We start from the raw sequence: 12,187 nt of genomic DNA on the forward strand, positions 1-12,187 counted from the left end.
CCATTAGGTCTCCTGTTTCTCAAGCCATAGAACTTCTACTAGAACTACACTATCAGCTCTCTTGGGACTCTAGCTTGTCGACTATAGATTTTGAGACTTGTCAACCTCCATAAACACATAAGCAAATTCCTTATAATAAATCTCTTCTCCCACTCATCCTCTTGGTTCTGTTTCTCTGGAGAACCCTGACTAATACATCTGGTAACTTCTGTGTATGCAGCTCTAGAACTAAGCCCTGTTTTGATCTGGGTTCTGTCAGATGCTGCTTGCAGCCTGTCTCCATAGAGAGCTGAGTAGCATCTACCTGGATTGCCTATGGCTACGCTGTTCATGTTTTGAGCAACATTATTCCTTTCTCCCATATCTTTGTGGACCATTATTTGTCTGATCCAGGCTCATATCGCCATACATAGAATGTCCTATATTATCCACACTATTGACTACCTGTAGCATTGCTTTTTTTCTGTGTCTATCTGGGTCTCTCTCATTTACTCATGGATCCTACTTTAAGATCACCATCAATTCACAATGATAAAGTAACTGCAGTTTGTGATTGGACTCTAGAAGTCTCCTGAAAACTCTCCTCTTCCACCGTTCTATTCCTCTGCAATTAAAATAAATCTGTGTGTAAATGGTAAGCTTTTTACGTGAGGTTGGTGTTATTTTGCTAGTTCACAACAAGTGCTAAAGATAGAAATGCCAAATAGTCTTTCATCTTATTTAAGGGACCAACTATTAGTCTCTGAATGATGTTTTATAAAGAGTACTGAATTCAAAAATTTTAAAAACAGTTATAGGGCTTCCCTGGTGGCGCACCTGCCGATGCAGGGGCACGGGTTCGTGCCCTGGTCCGGGAAGATCCCACATGCCGCGGAGCGGCTGGGCCCGTGCGCCATGGCCGCTGAGCCTGCGTGTCCAGAGCCTGTGCTCCGCAACGGGAGAGGCCACAACAGTGAGAGGCCCGCGTACCACAAAAAAAACCCAAAAAACAAAAAAACAGTTATAAATCCATCTCTTTAACGACAAGTAGTCAGATGGGCACCCAGGTAGTAAATATCAGTAACAATCAGACCTGGGGAGCAAGAGGTTTAGGGGGGGCAATCATCAGTGTTGTGATGCTTATCTCTTCCCCTGAGTAGGTGACCAGAGCAGATTTGGGGTTGGGAGTGTAGCTCCAGAGTGAAAACGGTATGAAGATGTGGCCGTTGCCTCTATGGAGATCAAATTCTCAATTAGTGAGGGAAAGGTTAAAAAGAAAGATTTCCCACATTTGCTTGAATTAACATTCACATGTATACCTCAATTTCCAAAAAATATTTTTGTAACGTTTTTGATTCTTTTAAGTCTCAATGAATTTGAATTATACACAAAAAAAATGGAATATCCAAAAGGAATACTTTTGAGGAACATTGAAGACTGTCCAGTTCAACAAGCTTGTTTTACAGGAGAGCAAGCAAGCTCTGAGAAATAGAGTTTCTTGCTAAGATCATAGAGCATCCAATCTGTTCCCCAGTTTAGTGGTACCCCAACACAACAGACCGTTTTGTTTTGTTTTTAATAGTTCTGCAGTTTGAGGAGGTTGTTGATTACCCACACTCATGTGAAGCATTTTTGCCCCCCACTTCCCTATCCCTCCAATCCAATTTAAAAGTTTTCATCTTTACACAAGGTAGGTTTTTATTAATTTCTTCAGGAATTAAAAACATCATATATAAATTATCTAAATAATTTGTTTAAAACATACCTGGAGCTTTGCCACAGACAACTGAGCTATAGTTTTGTTTAAAGCATGAATCATTTTCCCTGAGTATGAAAATTTCTTATACTAAACAAGGTGGACATAGCATGCAACTCACTATTTCATATTTTTTATTGGTGCAGTGGGATGCAAAAAAGGACATGCCTCTTTAAGGCCTCAGAAATGGAACCTTTATGGGAAAAAATTGAGAAAGCTGAAATAATCTCAACATTATCTAATGATAATATATTCCCACACTGCTATACTTTTCCACATATAACTGGAAATAAAATTGCAAAACTTTGAAAGATGAAAGGGCACAATCGAAAGGGACAAATTCTGTAGCTTTGATTCCAAATAAAATTAATGGAGATTTTAAAAACAGGCCTCAGATGACCCTACTATACAAAGATAATGCATAGCTATGTATTTTCAATGCAGTTTTGCATTGTGATCATTTTTAGAGACTGAAATGTATGTCTACTAATACCTTGAGCTAGGCGCAAATTCAACTTATAGACAAAGTATGCACCACAATATTCTGAATGTTAATTTGTGGTTATAGAACTGTATATATGTCTTTACTACAATTCAAGTATAGGAGACAACACTGAGATATCTTACATTTAACTGTTATATTCAACATACGAATCTTAACAAATCTGCGTTTTTCTTGATTGACGATTATAAAGGGAATTGAATATTTGGAGATTTAGTCTAATTTCTCTCTAGTATTTACCAACTATTCTTGTGAGAGGGTTGACAATAGAAATAAAACGAAACATATATTTGAAAGTTCTGATGTTACGGTAAAAAGCATAAATAGAATACGTACTGGGTTTAGAAGGATTGTGAGGAAAAGTTCACCTCCTCTGATACTTTTATCCAATTCTTGGGGGCCTCCTGGATACTCTTTGTAGAAAATAGTGTGTGTGAACAACCCACAGGTCTGTCGAGGGAGGACCTGAGGAAAAAGAAAAAGCAGCACATCGACACGACTTAATTAAAAGCTCCATCACTGTGTCATGACTTCAGAGTCTGCGAATTTCATTCCTATTGGAGTTCCTTAGCTGATAAAGCCAAAATCTTAATGTAATCAAGAGTTGATGTTGGTGTAATTATGCACATATTAAGAGACTTGCTAAATAAAAGCTATAGGACAGCAGTCCCCAACCTTTCTGGCACTAGGGATAGGTTTCATGGAAGAGAAATTTTCCACAGATTGGGGTGCGGGGTGTTCAGGCAGTAACACGAGCTATGGGGGGGATGGTTCAGGAGGTAATGTGAGCGATGGGGAGCCATGGGGAGCCATGGGGAGCGACAGATGAAGCTTCACTTGCTCACCCACCGCTCACCTCCTGCTGCGCAGCCCGGCTCCTAACAGGCCGTGGACCGGTACCGGTTTGTAGCCGCGGGGTTGGGGACCCCTGCTATAGGACATATAGGTTAAAGCATTTTCATTCATGCCTATAAATCTCACTCACCATCTGAGTTATGTTAAAGAAATGGTAAAAAATAAAAGTCTTCTTAGGGTTGGTTTAATTCAAATATAGAGATTCTCCAGGGTTGCATTTTTCATGGTATTAGACCATTACTCTCCTTGTTTCTGAAATACAGTTTTACATGGTCCTCAGGTTCTGGGATTCAAAACAATGCGTTTTCATCACCCTCGCCACCTTTACTTTGTTTTGTTTTTACTACTCTGAATTGAAATTTTAATCACAGTAGTAGTCAGATAATCTAATGATTGCTTCCTGCATATTCTGTGGTTAATTCTGTTGTACATCTGAATGTTCAGCAGAGAAAGCAAATAAGTAATTTTATTCCAAAACTTATTTTGAATAATAAACTATAATCTAATGGAAAAATGCATCCAATTGCACAGAATAGCTATAATTTTATTTATTCTTTGCTTAATTTTCATAACAGTTTGTATTAAATTCAAGGTAAATGAATGTGTGTAGTATTGGTTTAAAGGAATGTTTTTATTTAATAATATAACAAATGGTCATGCTACTCAGTTAAGAAAACTGCTTTCACGTTGCTTTGCAATTATATCAGAGTAATACTTTTTATATCGCCTTGATTTCTATGGACACCATATACTATTATTTGCATTATCAATAGCTCCATTTAAATCCAAGGCTTCTTTACGTCTTCTAGTACCAATTTACAATAAAATATTAAAGTTTTATGATTAAAGAATATTGAGTATTAGCTCTGGTTAACATATGTGCTATTACTTTTTCTTTGGTTTTAGATAATTATTAGATAGACAGACAGACAGGTAGATAATTCTAATAGCAATCTGAACAATGGACTGAAAAGATGTAAATCTTTAAAGGAGGGAGAACAGTTTGTAAACCTTTCCTATGATCTTGGCAACTGATGATGAGAACATGACCTAAGGCACTGGACGTGGGGATGGAAGTTTTAAAATGAACTATTTTATCTCAAAGTAAAAAATAGGATTTTTTTCATTCCAATGAATAATTATAAATTCCCATCTAATATTCACTTGGTTTTATTCTCATTTATAGGAGCATATCATTCTTACATCAGATTATTATTTTTTCAGTTAATTTATCTGAAAAGAAAATATATACCTTTGTTTCCATAGTATGCAAGAAAAAGAACAATGAAAAATGCTATCTTAAGATTCTTGAGTGTCTGAAAGCCAAAATAAACTGAGTAGATAAATTTAGCTTTCAGATGCTATTTGTTGGATTCTGTCTGTTGATGGTGTAGTGACTTGAGAGGTGTTTAATAGACATGGAGAAACTCCCCAGAAGTATAAGGTCCCTAGACAAAACTTTAATCCAGAAACTGCAGTGGATGACCTATATGAAGCTTGTTTCCAATATTTTGAGCTTTGCCTTGAATTTGCCAAAACTACCTCACAGCTTAAGAAGCAAGTCTATGGGTAAGCAATGTATTAATGTGTGCCCACCATGGTAGCCAAGGGATTTATGATACTCATGTAAAAGATTTCTGAAGTTAGATTTTGTCTTCATACCACATGTAGATACTAAGAACCTTCAATACACACAGCAGTATATGCTCACCATGATGCTATCGTGAATGAAGCCCTTTCGGTACCGTGCAGGTTTCAAATGTGGATACTCTTCAGTGCTGGTGACCTGAATACCCCAGACCTTCTTCCAAGCTGCATACAGCTGAATATGAACTGGGTAGACCCCTGAGTGATGTGGTGCCACAGCATAGCCCATGTTGACAGGTATTCCATGTTCCTAAAAGAAAGCCAGAACAACATCATATGGAGTGTGGTCAATTGAATTCAACTAAAATTGTTTCCACAAACATCTATGCTAATGATGAGAAATATAAAAACTAATAGGGTAGAGTTTTATAATCCTATGATAGACATAGTAAATACTTTGGGCATGTGGTGTGTAGCTAAGATTAACTCTGAATTTTGAAAATAGAAGGTTTGGGGGGAAGACAGGAAGAAGATATGGCCCTTTCTCAGACAGATACAAAAAAAAAAAAAAAGGTGCCACTTGAGTAAGTACCCAAATATGGAAGACAGAATAGCCCAATGTGGGGTGTGTGTGTGTGTGTGTGTGTGTGTGTGTGTGTGTGTGTGTGTCTATGATGTTGAAGACAACCAGAAAGGTAGGTATGAACCATAATGTGATAAGCTTTTACTGTTGACCTAAGGGATTGGGATTTATTCTATTTGAATAGTATAGACAGGAAGCTCTGTGAGCATGGAGGGCCATGATCTGCTCTATGTCTTGGGAAGAAGGATATAGTCACAACATGTTAAGATGAACTAGAAGTGGGGAAGAAATGAATCAAGGCTGTGCATTAGGAAGCTATTACAATGGCGCAGATTAGAGGGCACATGAGTACCTAAACTTGATTGTTGGTGGTCGGATTAAAAGCCTGGGGATAAATGCCACACAAGATTCAGTGATGTTTTGGATACTGACGGTAAAGGAAAAGTGAAGATTGGTTTTGGGTCTTAGCAGCTCAATTTATTTTTATAAAGCCTACTGTTTACTATGAGATGCTTGCCTTGGGTAGACAGTCAACTCTAAAGGAAAAGAGGTATAAATTTAAAACAAGAATATGAAAAAAATTGTCGAAGAATGGTATTATATTGTGAAGTACACGATACAGATCTGCAGTCTTCTAATTTCCGCTTCTTTATATTTCTCCCTTTAAATGCTTATCTGCTTTATAAAGATACCTTATAGGATTGAATCTCATCAACTGAGGTTATAAATGACAATATACAGTAATACATGAAGGCTGATTGAATCAATAAACAGAACACAAAAGTGTTGACTTGACAATTGCCATTTATATTTTCTATTACATGACACACAGCATAGGAAAAGAATTCAGTTTGGCATAATAAGCAAGTAGTGAATGGGTCACATATCTACAATACCTAAGTCATACGCCACGTTCAGTTCAGAAGATGGGCCCTAAATATTTTGCAAGTTTCCTTCATTCTTCCTTTTATGGAATGACCCTCATTGTATGGCCAAATTCACCTCTCTTTCACTAGGAGTATGTGTTTTCTAACATCTATTACAATAAGTGACTGTAGAAAGACTGAATTATGAAATCAATGCTGTAAAGTGATCTGGAGTCTTTGGCTAGGTATTGGGGAAAATTCATTTCTTTGTGTGTGCAGAGGAAAAATACTTCTTCCAGGAGCCTGTATTTTCAATATAAAGCAAAGTTGGAAAAGTCCAGTAACAAAACTACTAGGACTACCAGAGGGAGCAGGCAACTACTGTTACCCTGACACTCACTGGGAAGCATGTACTGGAAAAAGCCTTAGATCTCTGGTTAGTTCCATGTTGCCCAGTGAATTGTCACAAAGTGTTCTGAGGATGAGTATCGCAGAGTAGCCAAGATGTGGATGCACTGGGTATGAGATACAGATGAACTTTCTCATGAGAGAAATCTAAGGTCAAGGGTGTTCAAACCTTTCTGTCTGGTAAATAGAATTTGTATGACTGTTGCTTAGAGAAGTAGTTCTGATTTACAAAAAGGGGGAAGACAATCTGTTATACTCTTATTACTCTTTCAAACGATTCATACCGAGGTTTCATAACTGTCTTGTCCCACGACTAGAAGAATAACAAAATCATCGGTGTATGAGTCCTAATAGCCTTCACCAATCATTTTGTTAGTGTCCATTTTTTATCACTGTTTAATATTTTATTTCAAATTTTGGGCCCAGAACACTAGATAAGTGTGCAAATCTTCCAGAAGCAAAGAGATAAAAAAAAAAAAATGAGAGAATTGAAATATTAAACAGCTGTATCTCTTCAGAAAAAAAAGACATTTCACTTTTGACAGGTAGTAAAATGAACTGTAGAACTTTCATGAAGAAACCAGAAGGTAAAAAGCAATTGATTTGGTGAGTAGGAAGGAAGTAAAAGGATTTTATTATATTTATTGATTTCTGGGAGCTTAATGTTCTACTGCTTATAAGGTCATCTTATCACACTGACAACTGGAGCTCAATCAAAATAGTAAATCACACTAGATAATTATGAGTTTATATTTTTTCAATCTAAACGATAACACAAAATGAAAAGTAATTCCCTAGTCAAACTCTTTTTCTGTTATCAAGGGGCTTTCTATAGAAACCTTCATTCTTTACTGTCCAGAGCTTAAAACACCCTTCCCAGTGACTTGGTAAACTAAAAAGTGAGCTAAACATATATTTACACAAGATCACAAAAATTGCAAAATTTGAAAGACTTTCTAATGTGAATATAGGAAGCATTGGAGACTACAAAATTAGACATGTAAATGACAGAGTAAACTAATTCAAACGTGGCTTTTATTATTTATTAAAACAATGTCTTTGAAAAGATCTAGGAGTTCTATGATATCATAATATGAGATAGCACCACAAATGTTTATGGGAAGCTTAACTTGATCATTCCTATTTACATGAAATTCCCAGTTGATTGGAAAATGAGATAATGTGGTAACTTACAGACTATATAAAAACAGGGTCATCATTTTTCCAAAACTAGAAAATATATTTAGCACCAAACATCTAACGTAATGGAAATGATCTCATTTAATTTTTCTTTAATCATTCTTACTGATCCTAACTGCTTGCAATTGCTTAGTACCTGAGAGTTATGAAGTGTTTTTACATTCATGTCTAACATTATCCTCATAATTACCCTGTGAGGTGGCCTGGATTATCAAATGTGGAAACTGAGTTTCAGAGAAAGCAAATGACTTACTCATGTTCACAAATATCAGAGCTAGAATTATACCCAAGTCCTGTAAATTCATTGCTTTTGCCTTTCTACTAGGTTGCTACTACTGTGACCCTCTCTCCCTGCTCCAAGTTAATGACTAGAAGCACTTTACTGACAAAAGGGAATTGATTTTAATAAATAGTTCTGAATTGGAACTCCTACCACTCTATTTTTACTTGGGGGGGGGGAGTTATAAAACAAAATTATACATTTCCCAAACTCTGCCGCTATCATTTTTGATGCAAACAAGTTTCAGCCAATTAGAAGTACTTAGGATAGATGTCAGAAGGAAGCAGGTGGGCAGATGCTAAAGTCTGGCAGCTCCTGGCTCCTGTTGCTGGTACGTAAGATCTTTTCTGAAGCAGTATTTGGTGCCCATTTGCAGGGCAGCGGTGAAAACTTATTGCTTCTGTCAGAGCTCCAGTGGCAGCTTTAAAAGCAGTGGCCCCACTAGGGAACCAGTTCTGTCTGGCTCTGCAAAGTCCCAGAAGAGTACAGCCTAGAATCTGCTCCATCAGCCCTTCCAAAGTTTTTGGAAGCACTTAGATCGCTGAATAAAAACTCCCTTTCAAAAAGTTCCAAATGGCTTCTGCGTCTATCATGGAAATCTGACTGATAAAAGTGGTCTTTCCCCTTTCTAATAAGTATAAAAGGTTTAAGAGGTTCAGGTGAGATGTCAGTGGTTGGAAACTAGGAAAACTAGAAGAGTTTGCTAAAGCACTGCCCAGCATTTCTCCAAGAAAACTCATTGATACATGCAAAACACCTATTTGTTTAGCTAGATACTATCATGTTATATATACGACTGTTAAATCCTATGTTGATCAATGACTAGTGTATAGAGAAAATAACTAGGAGACTAGTCTGTTTAAATAATAAAAGTCACAGGTGAACCCCATGGTGAAATCATGTTATAACAAAAGAAGGGGAATGGATTGCATTGAAAGAACATTGCTCTAATGGATTAATTCTGATGACTTGCAAGCACCTTTGTGCCTGCAATACCCCTTCATAGGATAAACACGTCCTAATATACGGGCAAAAAGAACTGCAGGCATCATATGCAGAGGTGGAAAGAACAATCTGTGGTCAGTCATTGGGATACTCTTTAGAAGACCTGGCACACCATAGAGAACCAGAGAAGAAAAGGAGAAAACTAGGAGTTGGGAGGATTGGACTCATGGACATATAAGAGATATTTCCTACAGCTACCACAAATAGCTGGACAGTAGCCTGAATAATGGTTGGAGGTCCTGATACAGAGAGGAGAAAGAGCCAGACAAATGGCAGTTTTCCCTATTATTATGACCTTCTGTTTACACTCCAGGAGATATGGCTTGTGAAACCAGACCTAATACATTTAGGATGGTTTAATAGTCCCAGTGTTAGCACCATGACTGGCACATTGTTGGTGTTGAATAAATATTTTTTAAAGGAAATCGCAAATAAAATTTTTTATTAAATTCATCATAGAAATTTAATAAATGAATAGAAAAGAAAAATAAATAAAATGATGATTGCATAAATGAATGTACTTGTAGTAAAGAGATAGTTCATTGAACAGTAACTTTTTTTTTTTTCTTTGCGGTACGCGGGCCTCTCACTGCTGTGGCCTCTCCCATTGCGGAGCACAGGCTCCGGACACGCAGGCCCAGCGGCCATGTCTCACGGGCCTAGCCGCTCCGCGGCATGTGGGATCTTCTCAGACCGGGGCACAAACCCGTGTCCCCTGCATCGGCAGGCAGACTCTCAACCACTGCGCCACCAGGGGAGCCTGAACAGTAACTTTTTGAACTTAAAGTATTGATTTGTCTTCCTAAATATACAATTTCTAGGGAATGACACTGGTGCTAAAGGAAACAGATCTCATTATCTAATTTTCCTTTTAATAAGGACAATGTGGAATCACTTGTCAACTTTGAGAATGATCCTAGGATCATTGATTTTGCACAGTGTTTGGGGAACTGAAATTGTCTTCTGTTTTCATAAGTGATAAAAGCAATGACTGTGTGACCCTGGAAATTGGCTGGGTCAGTCCTTACACTTTTTGGACTGAAGCCTAGTAAATGGTGACAAATCTCTGGAGAGCTCTGTGTTACAAATGGATTTTTCTTTTGAAATAGGAATAGCACAGCAATAGTATTTCTTCTATAGTGTGAACTTTCCAATTCTAAGTAGAGCTATTTTGGGCAACTGAGACACATCCCTTTAATATTCTTGACCCTGCTGAAGGTCTACTTAGCTGCTTGAAAAGAACTAACACAAAGACTAAGCAAGTCTTCATTCACACTGTATAAAATGTGGTTGATTAAGCATTTTCATTGCTAACTTTTGGTACCCAGAAGTCCCACTTCATTGACAATCATTCAATATATATTTATTATGTATAATAACATACTAGGAGCCATTTGTTGCAGAGGATACAGCATTGAACAAACAGACAGAAATTCCTGCCATAGGGAAGCTTATATTTTAGTGGGGTGAGACCAAGATTACACAAAACAAGTAGGTAAATTGTATATTATATTAGAAGGGCTAAGAGCTACTGGGAAAAATAAAGCAGAGAAAAGGAGAAGAATGAAGGGGTATGGGTTGCAATATTAAATAGATTATTCATGGAGAAGGTAATATTTTGAAACAAGGTCTAAAGTTGTAAGAGATTAAGCCATACAGATAACTTGGAGAAGATCATTCCAGGCAGAAGGACAGTTCATACATTGTGAGTTGAAAGAACCTCAGGTATTTTTGAGGAAGAATAAGAATTCAGTTGCTTTTGGAGCAGCGTTAGCAAAGGGGGAGAGTAGCAAGAGATAATGTCAAGAGGTGGCACTGCTGCAAGTAGCCTTGTCAGTTATTTACTGAACAACTCCAGGGGGCACCATTCACATCGACTATGCTTTTACAGAGGTTGTATGATGCAGTGTCACTGACAAGAAGGAATGGGTGCAGAGCATTTAAGTCCTTAATGTGCCACAATAAGGATGTTGGTATTTACCTTGAATGAGATGAGAAGCTACTGGGAAGTTCTGAGCAGACAGATGATCTAGACTACAATTAAAAAAAAAAATTCTTCTGGCTTCTATGTTGACAGCTGACTGAAAGGAAGTAAGGAGGAAAGTAGGAGCCAGTTACTAGGTCTTGGTAACAATCTAAGTGAGAGATAATGATAGCTTGGACCAGGGTGGGGACAATGTAACTGGTGAAAAGTGATTTTATTCTGGATATATTGTGAAGGTGGAGCCACAGAATTTGATGATAGATTGAATATGCAAGATGAGACAAGGTGCTCAACTAGAAGGATAGAATTTCCATCAAGTGAGTCTGGAAAGTTTAAAAATTTAACAGGTTGGGCTTCCCTGGTGGCACAGTGGTTGAGAGTCCGCCTGCCGATGCAGCGGACACGGGTTCGTGCCCCGGTCTGGGAAGATCCCACATGCCGCAGAGCGGCTGGGCCCGTGAGCCATGGCTGCTGAGCCTGCGCGTCTGGAGCCTGTGCTCCACAACGGGAGAGGCCACAACAGTGAGAGGCCCGCGTACCACAAAAAAAATAAATAAATAAATAAATAAAAATAATAAAAAAAATTAAACAGGTTTGGGGGAGAAAGGACATATGTTTGAGATTAGGCATTCAATTGGATGTCTAATGTCTTCCCATTCAATTGGGAAGTCAAATAAATAAGTTTAGCATTTAGAGGAGCAAGTTCAGCTGGAGAGCTCAAGATATCAATTTTATTTAAAGTCATAAAACTCATTAAGATCACCAACAGAATGAATGTGTAAACAGAGAGAAGAGGAAGGCTAAGTCTTTGGGACAGATTAACATCAAGAAGGCAGAGAGGAGAGAAGAAATCCAGAAAATACACTCAGAAAGAGTATTGCAAGTGAGATGGGAGGAATACCAGGAATTTCCAAGGAGAACTAAGAATTGCCCATTGGGTTTAACACTGGATGTCCTTTAATGAACTGGAAAAGAGAACATCTGGTGGAGTGGTGAAGGGCAAGAAAATCAGAGTGGATTTAAGAGAGTCTAGAGGGAGCTGAAATGGTGAGAGTGAGTATAAAAACGATTTTAAGAAGTTTTGCTAAAATGAAGAGTCAAGAAATGGTGCTGTAGTTGGAGAAACACCATAAGCACAGGACTATCTAAAGATTGGAGAAATAGCTGTATGTTTATAGAAAG

At 37.8% G+C, this 12,187-nt stretch overlaps 1 protein-coding gene across 2 annotated transcripts in view; it reads right to left on the minus strand.

Annotated features, from left to right (window-relative positions):
- LOC113619042 (bifunctional heparan sulfate N-deacetylase/N-sulfotransferase 4) overlaps window positions 1-12,187 on the minus strand; it is a 289,667-nt gene that overhangs the window by 110,841 nt on the left and 166,639 nt on the right. For both annotated transcript variants that reach the window (XM_027103592.1, XM_027103593.1), the window contains 2 exons: window positions 4,804-4,989; window positions 2,574-2,702 (listed from right to left, as the gene is read on the minus strand). In XM_027103592.1, the coding sequence (XP_026959393.1) occupies window positions 2,574-2,702; window positions 4,804-4,989 (315 nt within the window). The remainder of the gene's footprint in view (window positions 1-2,573; window positions 2,703-4,803; window positions 4,990-12,187) is intronic.

The sequence above is a fragment of the Aethalodelphis obliquidens genome, unplaced genomic scaffold (genome assembly GCF_003676395.1).
Source record: "Aethalodelphis obliquidens isolate GAN/ISIS:26980383/991018 unplaced genomic scaffold, ASM367639v1 scaffold6, whole genome shotgun sequence".
Taxonomy (NCBI): Eukaryota; Metazoa; Chordata; class Mammalia; order Artiodactyla; family Delphinidae; genus Aethalodelphis; species Aethalodelphis obliquidens.